General features: G+C 42.6%; 1 protein-coding gene across 12 annotated transcripts in view; it reads right to left on the bottom strand.

The window, feature by feature from the left end:
• nrxn2a (neurexin 2a) overlaps positions 1-25975 on the bottom strand; it is a 187996-nt gene that overhangs the window by 24780 nt on the left and 137241 nt on the right. For all 12 annotated transcript variants that reach the window (XM_048238051.1, XM_048238059.1, XM_048238054.1 and 9 more), the window contains one exon: positions 3916-4097. In XM_048238051.1, coding sequence (XP_048094008.1) covers positions 3916-4097 — 182 coding nt within the window. The remainder of the gene's footprint in view (positions 1-3915; positions 4098-25975) is intronic.

A 25975-nucleotide genomic window follows, 5' to 3' on the forward strand; every position in this document is an offset into this window, starting at 1 on the left:
ACATACTGTAGATCCGTAATATTGACACCTTTCCTTGTATGCATGCAAACCCCTAGCATTTGTGATGACAATTCACTGGAAGAAAAACAACCTTTGTTGCTGTGGTGAAGAGAGTAATTGAATTCCGAAGTGGAATGTCATGGACTGGGCTTGACAGCTTTGCGGATGTCCTCGAAAAAGTACCCAATACACTTCCCTCTGCCAAGACTGCCGTTTGTGGATGGACGGTGCCTGCCCAAGCACGGGCCAACGGCCTTACAGGTGTTGGAAACACGGGGGTCGCGCAGAGGTGCCCGCACACGTCCGTTCAATTCCTTCCCTTTTGGCCAGGGGTCGCGCGCTCTGCCGCGGCTGCACCGAAAGCTCCATTAATCCATCACAGTGACACTGACAGGAGGGGTGGTGCATCTCGGGCGCTCCCTCATTCCACCTGCTTCAAAGACGGATGAAGCCGGACCCTCTGCGTCTAGATCGATACAGCACGCGGCCAGCCAGGAATACCAACGAGGCCCCTTTCTTCTCTCAATTCCGCACCGGTAACCATCGCTGCTCCTGCGAGGCACACGGTTACCGACAGGGACTCTGCCACAGTGTTGTGTTCTCACAAACTCCGCGGTAATAAGAAACCGCACCATCGTTTGGCTTGTGAGCTGCCTGGACTCGAGGAGAGGACATCTGAGAGAGATTGGCTTAGGGGTGACAGCAATTTCCTGCCGCTGTATTGTTCTCGACCAGTTGGATTATATGAGAAAATGAACGATAGCTCAAACCTATGATCAAATTCCGTCAGGCCTGTGAAATCCCTATCTTCACCAGAGAGGAAAAAAAAGTGCCGCAATGGCCAGTTTGTATCCCCCAACCCCCTCCCCCTCGACGGTTTATCTGTCACACTAGCTGTTCTTAAGACAAAGAACCTTATTTCTGTAGATGGGCAACAGCAGTTCCTAGGCACTTAGATCTGCGGTACTCACTTAGCAGTGAGTCCAGTCAATATGTTTGAACCAGAGCAGTTCAAATCTGACATGCCTTAATGCGATTTACACAGCAGTTCAAATCTGACATGTCTTCATGCCATTTACACAGTACTCCAGCATTCTCTGGTGAACACTTATGCATAGTGCAATAAAACACAAGATGACCCAGATGCTCTCATTTCTCTATTGTATATTACTGTCTTTTTCTGTGGTTTTCATGGCTGTAGCTTGACAGACTTGAATTTCCCCTGGGGATCAATAAAGTATCTATCTATCTATCTATCTATCTATCTATCTATCTAGAATACAAATGTGTAGACTGAAGAGGGTTATGAAATGCCAGAAAACGATTTCTGTTCCTCAGACAGTTAACACTTCATGTGGACTGACTCAATGGCATATGGACTGTAGACCGATAATGTACAATAGTCTGTTAGTATTCTATGGTGTCAATAGACACACTCACAAATCCATACTGTACCCTCATACAGCCCATAGTGGCAATGTAAATAGGATATTGTAGGCCTTATGTGTTTTAAACACAGAAGGATGGCTTACTTTTTATCTGACTCTGTCATGCCTAATGACACTGCAAACTCCACTTCAGTGTAGTTTCAGAAAACATAAATAGAGATAGAGACAATATATGCTGATGTGGATGGCACTGGAGCAGAGTGGTGTTTTTGTTTAGCGCCAGTCTTATGGGCAAATGCTTGATATTCTAAGAAAACATGCCATTTCCTCTGGAGGGAAATATTTCCTTTTTTACTGTGTTTTATGTTGCAAAGTAATTAAGAGTAAACTAAAGTAATTATTCTTCTGAGAAGAAAGCCAACTGAAAATGTCTTTGTTGAAGCCAAAGATAGATATAACAGGCAGTGCTTAACCAGTGTGCAAACTTGCTCTTGGGTGCTCCTTGTTGGTGCCCCCCACCCAATCCCAATCCTCCCCCACCTTTTTTATGCAGCCCTTGCCACTTAATCTACTAAACCCCTCTTCTACTGCACTCTTTACCCCCCCCCCCCATTAATGCACAAACAGGCTGACACCAGACATAATTTCACTGCATTTCTTACTTCCAGTAACTATATGCATGTGACAATACACTTCCTTGTATCCTTGTATCCTTGTATCCTTGTAAATATCAATGCAAAGAAAGACGACTGCAGCATGAAATGTGCTGTTTAACGGACACAAAGGGAAACACAATAGCCTTACAGGTATGTCACATTGTCCAGATCCTGATGTAACATACCAGTTTACCTCCATTGAGGAGGCAATGTTTTGAGGTTGTGTGGTGTGGTTTGTTTGCTTGTTTGTCTGTCGGTCAAAAGTGATACCCAAAAACTACCAGACTTGAAAGTTTCTTGAAACTTGGTGAAAATGTGTAGCATGCCCTGAGGAAGACAACATTTTGGACAGGAACTGACTCATGGGACAGCTCAGCTAATTTAATTTCAGTTTTGCTATACATTGCGTGATATGCCTTTTGGCCTTGGCAGGGGGTCTACGCTCTCTTGAGTACCCTGCTGGTTTAACTGTATGTATTTGCCCAGCACTAAACCTAACTGAACCCATGTCATCTTAAAGGTTCAGTGTCTACTTCCTCTGTCCAATATATCCTGCCAATAGCCCTGGGGATAGTCTTGGAGCGTTTGGCATAAGTGCTTACTTTCTCCACAGTGTCCCATTTTTGGCCAGCCTCTTTCGACTGAGTCATGAAAACCGGCCTCAGCTGAGGCCAAAGAGGCCTGCAGGTCTTGGGCTGTTTATTTTGATTTCGTAAGATCCATTCGAGTGCTCCCGGATGATTTTATGCTTGGTCCATGAGGAAATGCTGGCAGGCTGGCCACTCCTGGGAAGGCATGTTGCTGTTCTTAGTGTTTTCTTTTTGGACTAAATCCCACATTGAATCCCATTTCTTTTCAAAATGTTTGTGTACCCTTTCCAGGTAGACAAATAGCATGGTTTGTTTTCCTTTCTGACCTTCTTGATCTGACCTGTCTTTGTTCTGCCCCCCATCCCCACCCCCATCTATCCATGCAATGAAGCCTGGTTGGGATCCATCAGCTGCCTCAAATGATCTTTCACTTCATGGGCTGAAACAGGGGATATCACATTTTGCACAGACACAGTTTGCAATTTCCTAAACTATTTTTTTTTGGCTGTGAAATTGGAAGTCAAAGTATCAAAGTCAGTGATCGTAACAGAAATTGCTCCTTAGTACTGAACACTTTGCTGGAATCACAATATATTTTGTGTTCAATTTAAATACAATTACCAGGTCAAAGGTCAATTGTCATTTAATATCTTAACATAAGGCCATGCCTTAAGGACTTTTTCTGGAGAGCTACTCCTCTGCCTCCTCTAGTCTATCTGACCCAGAAACCTTCCCCACATGACTGTAAAGATGTGCTTTTCTCTCTCCCATCTATTCCTGAGCCATTTGGACTCAGTATTTGCTGTCCATCCATAAACTCTCCCTCGCCCACCAAATCAAAAGTGTTTGTGTGATAACATCAGTCCCATGATTGCTGGGCCTTATTTGAGATGACCAGCAGCACTCAGAAGAATCAGAACCAGGTGAGTTAGCACACATAAGGGATTTGGCTCAGGCCAATGGTCTCACTCTAGCAGTACAGAGAATACTGACAATATACAAAACAACATATAGACAATAGACGGTTACACTTTACTTGACAGTATATAAGAGTGACATGACACTGTCATGAACGTGTCATAAACAAGTCATAAACTTTTATGACACAACGCTTCTGTTATTAAGTGACATTCGGTTTTTGTCATAACAAGTTAGGATTAGGATTAGGGTTAGAGGTTAGGATTCATGTGTCATGACAGTGTCATGTGTTCATGACAGTGCCATGTCACTCTTATGTCGATACTGTAAAGTAAAGTGTTACCCAATAGACAGTGTACTCACTATGTGCAGCTGGAGGTAGTCTCCGAGGCCTTGGGTGCTCTCCACCTGCACCAGGATGGCGTCTCTCTGCTGTGTGCTGAAGCCCACGGCTAGCCGGTCCGCTCTCGTGCTCGGCCGCTCGTTGGGGGCCCAGGTGTACGTGATGAGAGCCCCTCCTTTTCCAAAGATGTATGTGGTCCCAGCTGTTAGACAGACAGAGAGAGAGAGAGAGAGAGAGAGAAAAAGACAGGTGAATAGATAGATAATTGACATGTTTTTCATCAGATCTTGGGTCAGTTTAGAGTGTTTGTGAGACAACAATACTTTTGCTAGTTTGTGACGTCATGCCAGCTGATAGCTGATGGATAGCGGACTCCTGCCAAGATGTGTCGGTGCATAAGGCAGAAATGGCAAGTGGAAAGGAAAGCCTTCTGCGTGACTCCTCTTAGCGACTGCTTTATCAGTGTCTCTGAGTCAGAACTACTCAGTGCCTTCATAATTAATGTCATGATGTTGTTTTAAGACTGAAAGAACAAAAAAAACGACAGTATCCTTACACACATATACGATAAGGACATAGTTTATGCACTGTTTAAACACAATTCTAGTTTTAGAACATACATTTGACAAGATAAACCTATTTTGCCATAAATAAGTAAATGTGGATGTGGTTACATTTCTTACACATTTCACATTTTACATGCACTTAGTTAGGCATAGATTATGTACAACTCCATCTTTCTATGTGCTTGGCCTGATTTTATGTCTCATCAATTTGGCAACCCTTCGCAATTTAAAAAAGCTTTTAAACTTTAACCTCCACACCACGTCGCTATCACGGTGCCACCTGTCATTCCTGGCACCTAGCGTGCTCTAAATGAGATAACAGAGGAGGTGAGGGGGATCAAATTAGCTTATCTGGCGAGCCTTCCCCCAGGAAGGCGCCAGGGTGGCAGAGCGGTCAACACCTGCTCTTGAAACCTGCTAACCTGTTGCCGAGCTTCGGCTGCATCAGGCTACAGCAGTGTATTAAATCACAACAAATGGGGCAAGAGATGGAAATGACCCGAGCCTCTCACAAAAACAGCGCACCGACCGACCCGCGCTGCCAACAGACTGAACTATGTGGCCGTGTTAAGGAGTTGGCCATGCTGAAAGGACAGCATTTTAAAAGCCACACGGCATGAGTCATGAAGTGGGCTGCAGAGGTCCTAGAACCATGGACTGCTGCCAGTTTGCCCAAACTATAGTTCGACACCAAGTTGAGCAGTTCTGGGGGCCTGCCCACTGAATATCACATTCGATTTTCTGTTCTCAAGTGCGGGTGGTATCGTGCCACGGGGCAAACCCATATGTCTCCACTGTCTAGAGTTGGAAATACTGGCGGGTGTAAAAGCTCTGTAGAGTGCACACACCCAACGCCTGTGGCTGTAATTGTTAATACACTCACCGAGGAACTAATGCGGTAGAAATGGATCTCTCCCCATGCCCCCTCATATCACGCTGCTCGCATCACATTTACAGTATATCACTTTTTTCATTTAAGCTACTATTTTATCTACATACATGAGCATATTTAAAGGAACATGTAAGATTGTGGCCAAAACTGGTACTGCAATCACTTTCAAATTACTGTAGAGAGGTGTATCCCATCCCCCTCGCCCCTGACTCGAGGTTGCCAACCCGGATGCCGAAACACTACTGACCTGTGATTAGTAGATAGGTGGCGGGTGGCGCATCAGGCCAAAACACAACATGACATGAAAAAACTGAGCTAAAAATGAAACTGAACTAAAAATGAAGGAGGTAAAAAAGGTGTTGATGGAGCTACATGTCTACGGTAAATCTCTGCAGATACCTCTGGGCTGAATCCATTTCAGTGACTCAGGGGCCGTTTATACGAGAACGATTGCGAAGGAAGTGCCTTTCGTTTACACGGCGACCCTGCCCGCAAAAATCTGAAGACTCCTTCCAGAGTGTAGTTTTGAAGACGACCCGGGTTGCGTCTCCGTCTAAACGGCTAAACCAAAGATCCTTCATTACCTCTCTGGCTAAACTGTCAAATTAGAATGTCTAGAATGCATATCCAATCGAATATCACATACTCTTGCGTCTTCATATAAACAAAGATTTCCCCCTGAGAATGCTCGTCTAAATGCGAATAAAACGCCACTTCTGCGTCTTCTCTTTTCATCGTCACCGTATAAATGTAGCCTCAGTCACAGGCTCTTAGAACAACCTGCAACAGTCTGTCACAGGCTTCTGCTCTGCCTCAATTATCATTACAATTTTTAGATGGAAAACAAAAAAAAGAAGAAGAAATTATGATAATATACTGAAAATCGGGAGAAATCACACACAACAATGCCCCTGGGCTTGAACGCAATAAGGGATCTAGCAGACACAACTGCATGCAAAAATAATTAAACGGAAACCTCAATAAGACCTGACTTAAACAGAATGCCAGCATAAATCTCAGACTGCTGGGTCCAATATGCTTTTCTTTAATTGGGAATAATGTTGGACTTAAAGCCAACCCACAGGTCCTCTCGCTTCACTCCACTAAATTCAATTATCGCATAACTATGACAGTTTTTAAAAAAAAAAGAAAAAAAAATCATATCCATACAATTGGCCAAGACAGCAAGAAACAAAAACACTGGCTTGCTGTTAAATCAATTGTCAAGAGTTATTTAATCGATGTACTGACTTTACAAGTTTAATTTAAAATCCAATAGGCATGTAGAAAGCATGTATATGGTACATTCTATGTGTTTCCTCAGCCCAAGAAAGTATTTTAATACAATTTTAATTGAAATTCTCAAAAGCTAAGTTTTACCAAGACAGCTGATGAATCAAATATAATGATTCACCACTAAGGTGGACTCTATACTCTAGTGTAACACAGTCATTTCTTGGGCATGTTTAAGCAGGCGCTAGTTGGTTTGCAACTACACAAAGCCACCCTTTAATATTCTACTTTTGTGGTGTGCTATATCTCTCTGATACATTTCTGGTGGCATATATGATGGCTGTTTGTAAATAAAGAATACTGAAGAAAGCTCTGATCTGGTGTAATTTAGGAAAGCTTTTTCAATAAATCATGTGAATACATCACAGAATCACACTAGTGGCATAGACATATCACACAACTGTCAGTATCTGAGAAGAGTTAAGACAATAAACTAGTTCATATCCAAGAAAAGATTTGACAGTTCATGCATTCTTTTCTGAGCTTCAGACACAAATATCTCTGTTATGACACTTACACTAATTTGGTTAAGCTCTCGCACATTGCAGTATGCTGTAGTTCATTAAAACACATTAGTCTCTATGTAAAATTAAACAGTGAATTACAATGCAATGGAACACAATGCCTGAATACGAAAAACATGTTCTTATCTGAACATGTCTATATTCGAGGCTTACATGGTGCACAGGTAGAAGCCCATACTCCCACACACACTCCCACTCCCACACACACAGGTAGTCAAATCAATATAAGTGTGAATGTAAGGCTTAAAAAAGGTGGAAAGACGCCGCTGCATTACAACATAAGGACAGCACCAGTCAACACCACTGATTTAGCATTCGCTGCAGTGACTCTACGTTTTTTTTCCCCCAGGACATGAAATATGATATCCTCCCTCTCTCATGGAACCTCAGCATGGGTGCCATAGAGAATTACGCTCATGTAAAACATCACAGCAGATAAACCGCACCGGATTTCCACTCATTTCCACTGAGGAGAGAGAACAGTAGCGGCACCCTGAGATGAGCCTAAGCCTGCTTACAGCAACGCGTTTGCTTTCCGGCTTAACCATTCATGTGTGAGGAATGCGCATGCCTCTATTGACCGTGTTTGGCTATTTACCTGTTTCCTTTTGGGTGTATGAATCCACAGATCTACACAGCAATCCTGTTATCTACACTCTCTCCTGTTATGTCAGGGACATGACTTGACTACATGTTCCCATGGTGACACAGCGTTCGCACATCAGTTTCAGTTTCATATAGTGACACTGGCACTACAGTGCCAAGGGCCCAAAACATGTAATATTTAAACTTTTAAAGACTCCCCTAGATGCCGTAAAACAAAACAAGGTAGCACTTTGTCAGAACCCAATAATAAAGCTTTTAACCTAACTGTATGTCTTTTCTATTATACAAACTAACCAAAAATGTATTCATGTGGTGTATTTGATGACATGTCACTTTACTTGCGCAATGTTTTAGTTATTGCTCTTAGTTTAGTACTTTATTTATTTATTTATTTATTTAGTTTATCTATTTTCTTTACCAGCTACCAGGACATATTGTGGATTCACATCATGAGGTGAATATGTCCAGACCAAAGGACATGGGTGACGCTCCACTGAACTTGCTAGTTGGTAGGTCACTAAGACTGCTCCCTATAATAGCAGTAGAGAAATTAACATGATTGAAAGTTGTCGGTTCTTTTGCTTGAAGTTGAACTGGTCACACGCATTTTGGATGCCTCAAGTTAAAAACATTAAGTTTTGATCAGAATAATCCTGTTTCACACCGTAATTATTTGCCATAACTGACTTAGGCAAATACTAGTAAGGCACGATAATTTGGGTACAATATGCAGGCTGCATATGCACAGGGAGCAATAAGCCTTGGATTTGTTGTCATGGTGCCGAGTAACAACTCTCATCTATTACTTGTTTGGCCTCCAGTTCCAGGCTGCCCCAGTTTTGTTGGCAGGGCTTTGATAAACATATCAGCCGCTCCCCACTTCCATCTCAGAACATGCCCCCGAGCGCCACGCCCGCCCCTCTCTCTCTAGAATACAACACTGTCATTTACTCTATTCATGAATTCCTATTGGTCTTGTCCACAACAGACTTAAAGGAGAGAGTAGTTGAATTATTTACAATACAACACAATGGAGCAGAATACAATCAAAATACAATACACTTATTATTATTTCTATTGTATCATATATAATAATACAATTGCCACCTGCCATCAGACGCTAGTTAGCCAGCCATCCATTAAGCTTTATGGCGATCGGGTGCAAATGTTACAGGCCAGCTAGCAAGAGCAGTGTTTTTCTGACCTCACCCCTGAACCCAATAAACACTAAATTAGCAGTCACTTTTCTCTTCCCTGGTGCCCGCCCTGACCCCCTAGCCTAAGACCACAGGTCTGTGCTGTGTGAAACAACACTGGCCTGCGCCCTGAACCTTCGGCAAGTGGATACAGGGATGGTAATGATGGCAAGCTTAGAGAACTATGTGCGTGTGAACAATCGCTGTCATCCTTGAAAACAAGCATTAATGGAAAAGCTAGCAACGACGCTTTTAGCTGCCATGGTATTGTGTCCAATTTCCATACCAAAGCGTGCGAGTGCAGAGGAAGGACATAACCACATACAGTACACAAATGAAAGGGCTTCTGGCATTGAATTTTCCATTTTGCCTGAAATTAAATGGGTGGTGAATTAAAGTACTTTTTGTTTAGAGGAAGCCGTACGTATTCACATGTAAAGACATGTTTGGTAGAGATTACAAAATCTAGGATCAACAGCCTCTCCAGAAGCCTTTTACAGGCGAGTCATTTTACGAGTGGATGGACCACTAAACAGTTTGTAAACAAATATAGTAAAAGCAGATTTTATGTTTGCCTAAAAGTCCTGATTATACCTGAAAAGGTATTTATTCTTTTGATAAAATGTCTCATTCACAAAACACTCAACTGTCCAATGAGTATTTTTTAAAAGATGAATTTATCATATGCATATTTATAGTAAGTATGTTTCTTCGTGACAAAACTCATTCAAACTGCACTGACAACCAACTTTGGAAAGCATTACATTTTCATGAATAACAATTTGTTCTGAAAAGTGAACCCTATCAGCTGAAGAACAGGGGCATCTTTTCTGAAGTGATCACCTCATCTGACTCAAGGTATCTGTTGATAACGGAAGTGTTATGGGGTTTCCCTCTCAGTCGCTCACTGCCTACATTTATGCTTATATGGGGCCCAATATTCCATTAATACTCTGACTGCTAGCCTGACCAGGCTCGTGTGACCACCTCAACTACAACAAACGACCCCAATCTCATAGAAAATTCAAAAATTCAGATTGAGAGGAACTGGTTAAACATTTGATGTTATGTTTGATAAGAAAATCTTAAGGACTAACAGTCATGTAAACACATATTCTAAACAGTCATTCTGAGAACTTTGTCTGTAGGGGCTTTGCATATTATGTTCAAAGACAAATCCTTCTACTGCCTTTGATAGAGAAACTGGGGGTAAAAAGTAAACAGAACTGTTCTATGGACCTTTTGATTGATATCTTGACAGAACTAAAAATAGTTTAATGTCTCAATGGTAGGAAATCAATTAACATTTGAAACACATTATTACATTTCAGAATATTGGAAGCACTGTTTTGAAGTTACACAGTGGGGTTGCAATGGAATCACTATATGAGAGTGCCACACTGGAGTGGTGTATATTGTATGTCAGGTCAGGTGGTATAGAAACCATTCTGTTCACAACTTTGTAAACACACGCTTGGTTGGTCTGTTTAACTCTATATGCAACAGCCATGTTATCAGCCACTGGAAAGGAAAAACTCACATATAAATATTGGAGTGAGTCCAGTCAAGCGCCACTTTGGTGCATGAAGTAAATATACACCAGAATGAGACCTCATAGTGCCAATCAAAGTACCTTAATGCACAAACCTCCAATATACCACCATTCAGAGAAACCCACCTCATTTATGCATTAAATGAACATGCTATAATGGAATAGAGGCTGACTATGCAGTAGTCCATCCTCTTTCTCTTCCTCTCTACTGGACTTAATGTTGCCCAGGCAACTAGCTGACTAGACACCCGATTATGTGGTTCTAAAATCTTCTCTGACAACAAATATAAATGCTAATTGTAATCAATATCAATTTCATATGATCAATTCCTCATTTTAGCAGATACTGGGAGGAAGCTCCTTGCTAGGTAGGGCTTGTTGTGCATAATATTGCGCTGTGCTGCTGCAGCAGCCCAAGAGTTATTTGCTTGGTTCAATTATGAGTTATAGGTACTTACTGTAACATACAGTATATATTAAAGGAATTATCCGGAGTAAAATGCACTTTGAATCAATTTTACGAATGATTGGGAGTACATACGTTGAGTTGACATCAAAATCATGTCATTCGGATGTGTTTTGAAAAAGTTTAAAACCAACCATCTTTAGGGAAAAGTCCGTAGGAGTCGATTGCCAAGTGTGGAGTAACACGCTCTGGAAATTCACAATTTCGTCGCCGTTTAAAAAAAAACAAAAAAAAAACATAGTCCAGTCGATACAACTTCATTTCAATTTCAAAAGAAATACTGGACTATGTTTTTTTTTTTTTAAAAAACGGCGACAAAATTGTGAATTTCCAGAGCGTGTTACTCCCTATGGTTACTCCACACTTGGCAATCGACTCCTACGGACTTTCCCCTAAAGATGGCAGCAAAGATGGCAACATTTCCGGAAAGGTACTGGCTTGATGAAATTCATTCTGGACTCTCTATCCGACCACATAAAGACCTCGGGATACTTGGTTTGGCTTTTAGGGACCCTCTACTCACTACCACGTAAGTGTAATGTTGTTTGGAACTGTAGAAGAGGTATAAAAATAGCGTTTTGTAGCGAAATAATATGCCCTTCTCACTTCCACGCTTAACGAAGTTTTGACTAAAAAACGGTAAAATCGAACTTTCTCAAAAACACATCCTAATGACATGATTTTGATATCAACTCAACGTATGTACTCCCAATCATCCGTAAATTGATCTAAAGTGCATTTTACTCCGGATAATTCCTTTAATACAAGGTTGTGTGCGTGTGTGTATGTGTATATGTGTGTGTGCGTGCGTGTGTGTGTGTGTGTGTGTGTGTGTGTGTGTGTGTGTGTGTGTGTGTGTGTGTGTATATGTGTGTGTGTGTGTGTGTGTGTGTGTGTGTGTGTGTGTGTGTGTGTATATATGTGTGTGTGTGTCCGTGCATTTTCTGAGCATGTGTCCCCTTTTTGTGTCCCTGGATACAATATGCATGCATTTCGCATCCACATTTGAACAAAGGCATCTTGTCGGAGCTGTTAGAGGTGTTTGTTTCAGCTGAAGCTGCAGTTTTTGGCCTCACCGCAATGCTTAAATGGGTCAACCAACAAACAATGGAGTAACAAAAAGGGGATCTGTGGCAAACAACCCCCCCCCCCCGTCCCCTTCTTGTGAATCTGAATATCTGCATCTGAGACATAATGGAGCTAATAAGGCATTTCATGGAAACCTTACGCCATTTCCACGCGCCCGTCTCCTTCAACTGCTGCCATAAATAACTGCATCTGTGGCGACCTGGACGGGCCGATGACAGTGACAGTGACCCGACTCTGCCATAGCACCGGGGGAGTGTTATATATAACCCCCTGTATTTACATGCCAGCATCATCCCTTTCCCTCTTGTTATCCTGTCATATCCTATTGCAGGATAATAGAGGCTATTGCCTCTATATTATCTATCACACACACACACACACACACACACACACACGCACATGTGTATATCCATACATATACAGTTAGGCTCATACGTTTTTGAACCCATGCTAAAGTTGACTAAAAAGAGGAATATAAAATCATCTTTTGGATATTGATCCTAATTTCTTTGCTCATTGATCTCAATGCAAATCAAACCAGCTAATATATATATATATAGCTATTCTCCTTAATATAGTCTTACCATGTCATTATTTTTTTTATATTATTGATTGAATGGACATTATTGTTTATTATTGCTTTTCCCCTCGTTTTCATTGCTTATTTTATTAGGCTTTTTTATTGAATTGACATTGTTGTTTATTATTGCTATTCTCCTTATTATAGTTTGACCAACATTCAAATCTGTTCCATGTTATATTTTAAATATTATGTTGTTTTTTGTATTTGTGTGTCGCTTTGGACAAAGGCGTTTGCAAAGTCCCATAACCATAATAGGCTAACTGAAATAACACTATGCCAATCTCTAGGTATGGTGAAGGGTATGTGATGATGTGGGGCTATTTTAATTCCAAAGGTCAAGGGAACTTTATCAGGATGCATAGTACCCTGGATCCATTAAATAACTGGCCTTTAAAAATAAAAACCTGCCTGCCTCAATGGGAATTTAACATAGGGGTGTCAATACTTATGATTCCTGTATTTTAAGTAAGAACATTTATTTATTTATGATACATTATTCATTCACAAAGAAAATTGGTGTCCTTATAAAGGTTGGATGCATGGGTTCAAAAACGTATGAGCCTAACTGTATATATACGTGACATGTTTGGGAAAATGATCGTATACCTCTTTGTTTGCCTGATAAGTCAGGTACATTTTAAACAATCTGAATAGCTTGGCTGTGCTTTTTGAATGTGATGGTTGTATTGTGTTGTCTGTCTGTCTGTCTGTCTGTCTCTCTACCTTCCTCCCTCTCTTCCCAGTTCTATCAGCAGACACAAAGATGTAGATAACATTACCTTTTCTGCAGCGCACACTGCAGCATTCTTTTCTTTTTTGAAAAAAAAAAGCGATAATAATGGAAATATTATCGGGATATGTATGGGCCAAGTGACAGTAAGACTATGCCTGTTTGCCGAGAGTTGCCTGGTGCGTAGAAATGATCTGCGCCCTGTGTTCTCATAAATTATTCACGGATGAATTAAGTAAGATGGCCCCTCATTACAGCGAAAGGTGAATTAATAGGCAGGCGGCCCCTGTGTCAAAAAGAGGCAGTGCCCTTCGTGGCACCCACTAATGCCTTCAGACGGGGCGAGGAAGGTCCGGGCGCTCTGACCTCACCTCGGGCCTTTCACAGGCTTTAAAATTAGCCACAAAATTAACATGTTAGGTTTTGCACTGCTATTTTTCATTTAGCATGTTGTGTTTGGGCCGGGGCTGATTGTTTCTGCAGGGCACAATTACATCTGTGGGGGAAGACACGCCCCTGGGGCTCTGGCACGCGGGTTCACGGAGGATAGTAGAATTTTTTTACACAAAATTACTGCAGTGGTCCGTTCAGCTTCTGAAGACGTCTTGCATGCAGAAAAGGACACAAGCATAATCATGAAACGAAGGGGTGGGGGGCTTTAGAACACATCAAGTGACTTTGTGGATGGTGATGTAAATTGAAAGGCAGGAGTTCACTAACGTGTTAGTCCTTCTCTCTCTCTCACTCCCCCATTCTCTCTCTCTCTCTATCTGTAGCCACCACAGAGTCGCTCATCTCCACGTTCAGTCATCCCTTCCCCACTCCAATGATTCCCTCCCTCCCTTCTAACACAGAGGCCAATTTACAGCAGAAGCATCGCAGCTCTTGTTGCGGAAATGATCTTGCTCTTTTCCCATGACTGAAGTGTATTTTGGGGGTGACCAAAAAAAACCCCCCGAAAATGGTGGGTTTCACATGGTCAGTTTGCCTAGCCAGTTCCTGAGCTCTGCGCGTAATAGGATTCTATTTCTTTTTTTCCTGACTTTGGCATTTTTTCCCTCATTTCTTTCTCTGAGCTGCCACTGGGCTGAAAACACTAGAAATCGCACACATCCATCACTTCCTGATGTGTAGTTGCATTACAGTATATACATGTGTCACCAGGGCTCATTTATATCTAAGCATGCACCTGTCTCCTCTCCTTATCCATCCTCTCTCTCTCTCTCTCTCTCTCTCTCTCTCTCTGTCTCTCTCTGTCTGTTGGGTGCTGTTCCAAAGGCTGTCCTCTGTGGTATCCTCTGATACATTTTCTCCATTTCTAATTACAGTTGTGTGATCTGGGCGAACACAGCCTCTCTGATTATTATAAGAAGCTGAGAACCAAGGACACCTCAAACGACAATCCAACCATGAAGTCCTCAACCTGAGGCAGCATGAAAAGCACACAGGGAGGACAGGAAGAGAATAATCCCCCGCAGTTTGTTACATTTTTCTTCTCACGACAGAGAAAGTGCCACTGTCTAATTATATAAGCTACAGGCTATGACGAACAATAGCCAGGGCAATCTTACCAGGATGCACGTTCCCTTGTTTCACACCTTAACACGTCTTAAACAAAGACGTATGGGCATGCTCAAAGGGTGACTTCAAAGGCATTTTATGGAGGCTTTGTTCAGAAATACCACCATTGTGCCCCATGATTCTGGGTAGTCTGAAGGACTTTGTGTGTTTAAACCAGAAGTGACATGGCGACAGCACACAGCAGAAGACATTCACCTACTAGCTTACCGTCTCGTGTAGCATTTGTCAATACTTCAGGAGGGGCACCAAGAGACCATTAATGGAAAACACAAGGATCAACCATTGACAGACCAGGAGGAGAATCTTTCAGAGGAAATCAATAGCAAATAGAGGAGGAGAAGCTGGGCTAAATCCCATGGATGTAATCATGGTTCAGAAAAGGAATGGAAAATCCATTAAAGAACCATGTAATCTCTCCAGAGAGATGCATGCTAAGAGCTACCTCTTCCAGGCTCTTCCAGTAGATTTTGCATTAGCTGCAGCTTCTACGCTGATCAAGAAAGAACTCCCTTTGTTGAGTAGCTAAATGGATGAGCCCTGGCCCTGGACTTCATTCAATGAATTGTTCATAAGTGACTGGGAGCGATGATGTTTTGTGAGTTAAGAGAAGGCTCCACCTAGTATACGCGTTAGCTCAAGCCAGCTGTCCAGAGATTTTTTCAGGATGGGATGTTAACACATCGCACATATTATATATGCAGGGGTAAAGAGTGAGACGCCTATATAACAGTTTCAGGAAACCTATCATTTTCAAAGGACATTTGAGTTAGCATCTGGTCATCATTAAAGCTAATTGGGGGGTAAATCAAAGTAGACGCCACAAATGCATTAATAATGCATTCCATCTGATCAAAAACGACATTTATCAGAACACTCAAAATCCAACTTGTAAAAAGTCCACATAAAAAAAGAAACAGAAAAGGGTAGAAAAAGCCAAGAGCACTCTTTCTGCCACCGAGGTTCACTGATATGTGCTGAGAATCTCTTCTATTGAAAAATAATTGTATGTCAGGGGACCAAAGGATACTTGAGAGGTCACGGCCTTTCTGTCTTTGAGAAATGTGTAAATATGAGCTGAAGCCAGCGCTTTACCTGCCAGAGACCAGAGTAGGTGTGATGCAGAATTTAACTGTATGTCATTGGCACCAAGACATAAAGAGGAATCCAGCTGTCCAGAGATTTTTTCAGGATGGGATGTTAACACATCGCACATATTATATATGCAGGGGTAAAGAGTGAGACGCTTATATAACTAGACCTAGGAAAGTGTTGGACGACTGTGATGGCAGCCTTGTTAATTAGTTTCACTTTGCTCCAGATAATGAGTTTCTGATTTACACTACACCCACCTCATCACCGTGAGTCCACGGGACCAAACTCTGTTGCTATTTCTAATTACACACTTTCATTTAGTGGGGATTATAACACACACTGGTGGGGAGAGGGATCTTGCACACGCTTTTGCTGTTCCTGCAGTTTCAGCGTAAACACAGGCACCAATCTGAGGTCACAGTCGACAGATGCATAGTCACAGTTTACAGATGATTTGGTTGTTTTTTTGTCTGTCTGTCAATCAGCAGGATTATGTAAAAAACTGCTAGGCCGATTTTCAAGAATTTTAGTGGAGGGAGTGGAGGGCTGTAGCACAGGCCAAGGAAGAAGCCATTAACTTCTGAATCGGATTTGAATCACAGGGCAGATCTGTGAATTACATTTTGCTTTCATTAACATCGCCAGATAGGGCATTTGGCCTTGGCAGAGGTCTGTGCTCTCTGAGTGGTCATTTAGTTAAGCAATTCAGTGGGCAGGCCAAAACAATTCAGTTTAAAAAAAATACAAGAACCCTCTGATGAGGTGCTCTTTGTCTAGCCTGTCACTGGGTTTCCGGTTTAATGGCAGACAACCCCTGAGGGACTGTGAAGGTATTTAATACACATCTTTTGTAGAGACAATCTGCAGACAATCCATCTGCAGTAGTTACAGTAGCTTCCAAAATGCAACACAGCGTAAAAAGTTTTAGCGGTAGCCACTTTCTGATACAAGAAATGAACTACTTTTGCTATGCTTTTCAAAATATATTGTCATTAATCAGTGGTGTTGGTGTTGTTTTTTCAATCTACCTCAGTAATAAGCAGTTAGCTTAGTTTCAGAGGAGAATTCCATAACGCTGTTTCTAAACAGCTGCTTCAGCAGACTAGTTTTTCAACAGACTACTTTATTGCCCTCAAGGCTCATCAGACAAAGCCATCCCACTTAAATATTAAACCGACGCAGTTTCAGGAAACCTATAATTTTCAAAGGACATTTGAGTTAGCATCTGGTCATCATTAAAGCTAATTGGGGGGTAAATCAAAGTAGACGCCACAAATGCATTAATAATGCATTCCATCTGATCAAAAACGACATTTATCAGAACACTCAAAATCCAACTTGTAAAAAGTCCACATAAAAAAAGAAACAGAAAAGGGTAGAAACAGCCAAGAGCACTCTTTCTGCCACCGAGGTTCACTGATATGTGCTGAGAATCTCTTCTATTGAAAAATAATTGTATGTCAGGGGACCAAAGGATACTTGAGAGGTCAAGGTCTTTGAGAAATGTGTAAATATGAGCCAGGACACTTTTCTAGCATCCCCACTCTATTCTTCCCTCTATTTCCGCCTCTGCCAGAGCTCCAAATACACCATTAGAAAATCTAGGTTGCAATCAGACAAACACGCAGACATATTATTGAGTTTTTTTCATATCTTTTGAGGAGACAGAGGGTGTGAAATTTCACTACACTGGAATCAACCTGATGCAATTGTGTTTGATCCAATTAAACTGATAACCAAGGGGTTGCGGTTTGGCCTCTGTTTAATGCTCGTCACAGTCCTGCGAGAAGTGAGGAGAAGATTTCAGACTAGTAAAAGTGAAGGTCAAGTGGAACAGCGCCTCACATCATTGGCTTTTATTGCCCATCAATTGTGGTGTTGAATAACATGAGGCCAATCTACTGTTTTCCTCCCACTGTCACCCTGGATTTTTATTATACACCTTAAACTGGGGCAAGGGTCTTACTCATCTCCTCTGCTGGACAAAAATGATTCAATCTTAAACATGTAAATAATAATGTGCTATTTTTACAGCCCAAAATGCATGTAAATAGCTAAAGTTGTTACCAAGATGGAGAAAAAGGTTACATAAGACACAGCTATAACTGAGGTTAGTCATGAAAGACCTAAAAAACAACTAAATTGGTTTAGGTGTGTCCCAGGAGCATGGACAACCTTAGCAACACTCTTACTTTCTATATTTCTCTCAGACTTCTTTTTAAGTTCTGTATAATCACATGTATAACCCCAACAGTGGATTGTATTTTTGCCAGTTGAAAGGTAGAACTTCAAAGCTGAGAAACGTGAAAATCTTGCTCTGTGTTTGCTTGGTGCCGAGCACCTGGAAACCACCAGTCTGGAAGAGATTGGTGAAATCGGCAGGCATGGTGCAGAAGCGGAGCACAAACACACCGAGACTTTCATTTTCAGAAAGCTGTAATTGCACACCTCTGCTTCAGTTACCTCAGATTAGATGTTCTAGGCCTTTTCTGAAAAATGAAAATGAAATTAAATAAAATAAAATACAGAAAGTGACAATTTTCATACAGAGACAGCAAAACAACAAGATGTATTAACACCTTTAAAATATTATCAAATAATCAAGGACCTAATAACAACCTCAAAACTCCATACCAGTTACATTAAAGAAGGCACGGTTGACTCTTCAAATACAGACTTGTACAAATCTATGCACTGGCATGCCAGGCATCCTCATTTCCAATTTGAGACTTTGAGGTGGTTGTGAGAAAACACAGCTTCCGCTTTAACATCTCACCAGAAACCTTCCAAGATGCAACTTAAAGTATCGCGCAAGGTTGATGAGAGGACGTCCTCGACTGGAATATAAACAGCATGGGGCACAGAATAGATATGCTGCCTCCCCCTGTACCCGTTCCTCGGAGGAGAAGGAGCGGCACCATCTTGCTCTACAGCGGTTGTAGGGGCATATGTAATGCTCATCTTTCATGTGCTGATACACACTGCTCAGTTGCTACTGCTGCAGATATGACAGCTAAACTCTTGAGTGCGGTCTTGTGTTCTCCACAACACCACTAATTAAAACAAGCTCTTCGCCTGTCAGACTTTCGATGGGGGTTTGCCAGCTCGTGTGAGCGAAGTGAGGAGGGAGTGAGGGAAAGAGAGAGAGAGATAAAGAGGCAAAGAGAGAGAGAGAGAGAGAGAGAGAGAGAGAGAGAGGAAAGGGAATTGATTTTTCTGTTCCAAGCGGAATGTGTCTCTGGCTACACGCCGGACAGACCTTGACGGCTTCTGGGCTTATGCTTTAGGGCTGTCAGCCTTTAAGTGTGCCCGACGATTTTTGTGCGCAATCCTTTCTTCACTTAAAATTTCCAACTCACACACACACACATATGCTTGAAAATGGGTTGTTATCAGTTCAATAAAAGCTCTCTTCAAAGTAATGCATCGCTTCCTGAAGGAATATAGATTAGGAGCACCAAATGCAGTCCATGGGAAAAATACAGTATGTGTAATTTCTACTGCTGACAAAAAAAAATGGCTTGAGTGTATCTTGATTGCGTGAGAAAAAAAAAAGAGACCACTAAATACGACAGACTGTGACTCAGAGCTGTAATTACTGTTATCGACTTACAGTTGAATCCAAAAATCCAGCAATTAATTACATATAACCCTGGGACAGAGTGGGGACAGTGAAGTAAACATTACACAGAGGACCTCCATAGCAGAGAGGGAGTTAAGCTCCGATTCATAAAAGAAGGAATGCTTTTGTAGCCGTCGGTATGTACAACACACGCTAGGTCTCCAGTGTTGCCAACAGATGAAGCATTTTTGAGTGTGATTTCACTTCCAATATGTCCCATATACTGGGAACTGTATACATGATAAGTTGGAGCAACTGTAGCCTCTGAAACAATAACATTTATGTAATCTCTTACATCACTTTGCATTACGGTAATGCATTCTACTTTGAATACATAAACAGGAGACCTTCCATTTCTTAACGTACAGTTGCGTTATAAAAGGCCTAATTTTCCTGATTGCGGCACATCTTTATGCAGAGCTTTATGTAAGGGACAAAAATGCCCAAAACCCTAAAATCACTAACAAAATTATGGTCTTTTCATAACATGAATCTAGAATTTAGTTGGCTTTAGATCAAAATGGATGCCCTGATGGCTGATGGTGAATTTCTCAGCACCCACAATGGAGCTTCCAATTAATACCTCCCCAGTTGGGCCCTTCACCGAGCAATTTGGCCAGTGCGGGGGGGGGGACATGAAAAGCACTGGCAGAATTGAGTGTCACACTGATGGTTTGTGGTTGAAGCTGCTTGGCTGTGCTGTGCTGTGCCTACTGCAGGCTTTGATGTGGCATAACTACTGTATCATTTTCCACTGGCAGACACGGGGGCCAACTGTGGACAGGCTGAAATAGGGTCTGTTCTTACTGAGTGTGTTCAGATGGTGTGCTGCAGAATGGCCGTGCTATGGTACAATGGAATTGTATATATTATACATGTAGAATTAAGCAATAAGCCCCGAGAGGCTGTAGGTTACACTGATTTTAGAACAGCTAAGGGGCGTTGTTAGGCACAACGTGCAAGCAGACTAAAACCTCCTTAGCTGTTCTAAAATCAGTGTAACCTACGGCCTCCAGAGGCTTATTGCTTTTCTAAAACGGTTACTACTGTACATATATCGGGCAAGATTTAATCAAATAAAGGCACAGCAACGAGAAATGTAACAATGCATTCCGCCAAGAAATATATTTCCTCTATCAGAATGGTTGCCAAGCAACTTCGAGATGCAGCTACTCTAACTTTTGTATTGAGTTGTGGTAGCGCAGTAATATAGAACCAAATGCGATCAGGGTGTATGTTTGTGCTGGATTTTACAACGGCATTGAAAGCGATTCAGCCAATCATAATCAAGGACCGGAACTATCCGTTTTAGAATAGCAGAGGTAAGGGATTATGTGTCTGTTGGTCAGTATAGGGAAATACATCCCGAGAATATACTGTAGAAAAATACTACTTGCTGGAACAATATATCAAGCAGAACCACAAAACCAGGTTGACAATGGCAATGGTCATTATTCTTTTGCAACGGTCAAATAACTTAACTAGCTTGTAGAGAATAGGGTTCTCTACATCATCAAACACATTTGGGTTGAACTTGAACAGACATTGTGAGCCTGGCCATCAGTCTCGGACCTCACAAATACTCTTCTGAATGAATGGGCAAACATTTCAACACACACTCTAAAATCTTGTGGAAATCCTCCCCAAAAGAGTGGAAGCTGTTGCAGCTGTACAGGGGGGACTAACTCCATATTGATGCCTATGGATCTAGAATGGGATGTCATTGAAGTTTCTGTAGGTATAATCACAGGTGTCACAATACTGTACTTTTGTCCATAGCTGTCAACATTGAGCTCTGAAAATAAGGGAGAATTCCCGGGTTTCCAACCCAAAAAACAGGAGCATTTTCCACATTATGCTTTCTGTTGCAATCCCTCTGCTAATAGCAAGAATTCACAGGCTACACAACTGCTGGACTAACTGAACAAGGTGTGAAGCTGTATCGAGACTTTGCTTACCGATTGACATCAAGACCTGATGACACCCAATCACTCTGAAGACGCACATGTGCGCACCTTGAAGCAAGCACAATGATGTTTTTCTGCTTTGACAATGTCTGTTTCACTGGAAAATATTAAAATGGGAAGACAATGGGAAAAAAGCTAAAATTGTGAGAAAACCGGGAGGGTTGACAGCTATGCTTTTGTCTACATAGTGTATCTCTTAAGTGATTGAGTGAAATAGTTCCATGCATGTCATCTGGGTGAGGCTTTCTCTTAATGAGCTGTTTAAATGCCATTTTATTTGAATACCTCAGCTACACAAGGTTACTTCCTTCAGTACCTTGCTTTTCTTCACACCAATTCACATGGAGAGCTCTTACATCTCTGCTGTGAATCTATTACTATGAGGAGCTTTTTTCCCTTTTGGAGTCAAGGGACAGTATTTGCTGAGCACACTGAATGCAGCCAGAGGTTAAGTCCTATTTGCCATTGTAGTCACAGGGGGTGGGAAGAGCTTGCCAGTCTTTTTTCCGGTGGCATATTGACCATCATCTGTCCCCTGCCTAATGTCCAGATTCTCCCTGGTGCCGCAGAGCTCGGCGTGCTGGCATGCTGTGCCGGAGCAGGTCTGAGTGAGCAGGTCTTGCACAGGCTTATGCAGATTCGGAGAAGGGCTTAGGCTCCTAATTCAATCAGAGCACAAGACAGCATGCAGCACAGTTGTCTTGAGTTCTAATTTGTTGCTGTGTGTATCACACTGACAGAGGAAAGCACAGTTTGACACGTGGGAGGGGGGCGGGGGGGTGCAGAGGGTGTCAGAAGGGGGGGGGGATGCTTCACAGTAACTGAACTTCAAATGTTCTACGGCAAACACTGAACTAAAGAAAAGTTAATCTGATCTACCAAGCACGCACAGAAGAGGAACCACCGTAAAAATGAGTGTATGAAATTCAACATATCTCTCTCTCTCTCTCTCTCTCTCTCTCTCTGAAATGCTCGCGGCCAAGAAGTGGAGGGGGAAATCTTCCTTTTTATTTATCGTGCACAGAAATCTCAATCTCACGTCTGATCAAAATAGGCCACCGTGCTCTGGTGGAGTGCCTGTCTTTCTCCTTCCCTCTCCGCCTCGCCTGCAGTGCAGCGGGAGCGTTGCACTCGGAATCTGGGGCAGGCTGGGGAGCAGGTTGAGGGGGTAGGTGGGTGGGGGGCAGTCTGGAAAGATGGCCCGGTCAGTTTGGCGTGCTTGGACCACCTGGCGGCTTGGCGCCGATGGAACGATAGCTCTGACCGCAGGAACGCCGTGTCGCCTCACATTTTGTTGCATCGCCCTGCCTCGCCTTGCATCGAGCTGACCGCTGATCTAGTGGGCCCCACTACACAAGCCATTAAATCTGTTCCATGTGATTTCCTCCCGACATTGCCCCTCGAGTGCTCATTTCAGCGGCGGAACAGGTCCTGAGCCCTCCATGAATTAATAAACAGAGCCTTCCTTAAAGGTTAGCAGCAACATAATAGTATATGTTGGTCAGGTACTGAGAGTTTTCCGCTGTTCTATTTCAAATGATTAATAAGTCAGTAATGTACCAGAGCAGGTTTTAATGAATGTGCTGGACAATGACAAATAATTCATAGATTTACGTCAAATTCATTGCTGGAGAGTTGAACACTGCCTCCCTTTTTTAGCAGACAGGCCAATGAAAATATGACCCTTTGCTTATATATCTGTTGAACTCATTTGCTTCACAAATCTAAGGATCAGGGATGTGAAGGATCTGTTTAATTTCCCATTAAAAAACTGCTTGTTCCATTTCTGAAAAGCTCTAAAAGGAATTGTACGTAATTGTACATAATTCTTTTTACTCTTGGCAAGTGCTGACTGAAAAATCCCTGGCATTTTATGTATGAAGATCTCAATAAAGAAATGTGATCACACCCCCCCCAACAAAAATTCAGTCGTACATGAGGTCTGAGAAAGTGGAACACGACACAGAGGACCGTGGCCCTGTTTGCAGGCAGCTAGGAACGCCACAAAACAACCGGCAGCAATGAGTCAACAGATTAATCCAAATCTTCCTGCCGCTCTGCTCGGCTTGCATAAAGGAATAATGCTTTTGGGCACAGTTTATCCACTGTGTTCCAATGCTTTCCGGCCCTGCCCACATCCACACCTCCAACAGCAGCGGTAGCAGCAGCAGCAGCCTGAGCGATGAGCAGTCGGCTGGCAGGGCAGCGCGACCAGTCGGGCCTGTCAGGGAGAGATTAGGCCGTCCAAAATGCACTGTCAGACATTGATATTCTCCCTTGTCCTCTCTATTGAAGTGGAATCATGCTGAAAACAGTCCTCGGCACCTTTTCACTACTCACAGTAGGTAGGTAAGCGCTTGCCAAATGCTCTACAAAAGGTGAAATAAATTCCAATCTGCAGGTGGGGAAAAAGGGAAAAAATTCACAGGCATTTCATGTCAAAAATGGCAAGAGCTTTCAGACACGGACCGTACAAGGACTATTTCAACAATTACACACAAACAAAAAAAAATCAATTTCTGTTGTTAGCTTAATGGATCAATGGCATTCTAAAAACATTACTCATTCAACTCAAAGAGCAGAAACGCACATGTTAATGTGTGCAACAAAGGTGTCGTTTGCAAAAGCAAAGTTAACAGAAGTCAATACACATCTCCACGTTCCGTGGGCATGGAGAAGAAGAACATAAAATCAATCATGCCTCGACGTACAAAGAGGTGCCATCACAGACAGGTTCTCACCTCCACTACACACCTCAGAGCTAGCAAACACCACCCTGACTGAAAGCACACGCACACACACACACACACACACACACACACACACACACACACACACACACACACACACACACACAACTCAGGGGAGTGACAGAAATACAACACAAGGTAACATGATCCCTATTTTATTCTGGGAGCGCGAAGCCATCATCACGTGCTTCTTAACATCTGTCAGCCACCTCCACTAGCTCAGAATAGGCTCCTCATGAAACCCATCAGAGAGAATGGCGAGAGCAGAGAGAGAGACAGAGAGACACAGAGCTTAGCAAGGGGGACCCTGCAATGCAGACTCAGTCTCAGTCATGTCTCTGAGACAAAAACCCACAACTGGTAAAAATAGAAAGTCCCCTCGGGCTTTCACGGGTGGATGTGCTCATGAGGAACATGCCTCATTCTGACTTGTTCGGCAGCTAGAGACAACTGCACTACAGATATGATGAGACGTAACACACGTACACACAACAAACAGACACAAACAGAGTGGTACACACACACACACTTAAACAAACAGACACAAACAGAGTGATTCACACACACACACACACACACACACACACACACACAAACACACACACACACACACACACACACAAACAAACACACACATGCACACACACTCATACTCACACACAACACACACACACACACACACACACACAAACACACACACACAAACAAACACACACATGCACACACATTCATACTCACACACAACACACACACACACACACACACACACAACCACTCATATTCTCCCTGAAACACACACCCACACCCACACACACACACACACACACACACTATAAGCACATACACAGAAAGATGAATGCATTAACTAACCTGTGCAAACAGGCTGAAGGTGAAATGTAAATGTGATACGGGCCGCTCTATCTGAAGGGGGGGCGGAGGGGGAGGAGGCTCTGCATGATTAGGGCTCTGATTGACAGCCATGTGTGATGAGCTCTGCCTCGCCGTCTCCGGATGTCACCCCAGAGAGGGGTGGGGGAAAAAAAAGCTGACAACGCATTCTAGATCATCCTCTCTCCACACATTCTCTGTGCATTTGGGACAGCAGTCGGTGCAATCCATCTGATGACAAATATATGCAGCAACACCAATGAGTAACCTGCTCAAGCAGCTAGTTTGTCAGTGAGACGTCGTAACGACAGGAGTAGGGCAGAAGTAATGAAATTGGAAAGCACAGCCCCTCATTAGATGCTAGATGGGCTCGGTTCCTCTCTGTTTCACAGACACCTCCCCCCCAACACTCTCAGTGACATCTCCGCTTCCTAAAGGCTCCAGGAGATAAATCGTGGATGATAAACCTGACAGTATCTCCGAATGCGCACGCTATCTGTCCATTTGATTCTCTTTACTCTGAATAGCCAACTTTGCCCTTCACTACTGCTGCAATTTGCACTTCAAATGGAATCATAATTGCAAGCACTCAGCACGTGCTTGAGCATGTGTACAGCATGTGTGCCTTTGTGTTGTTAAGTTTACTAACAACATGATTAGCAAACCGAGGGCCACAATTTGAC

The sequence above is a fragment of the Alosa alosa genome, chromosome 2 (genome assembly GCF_017589495.1).
Source record: "Alosa alosa isolate M-15738 ecotype Scorff River chromosome 2, AALO_Geno_1.1, whole genome shotgun sequence".
Classification (NCBI taxonomy): Eukaryota; Metazoa; Chordata; class Actinopteri; order Clupeiformes; family Clupeidae; genus Alosa; species Alosa alosa.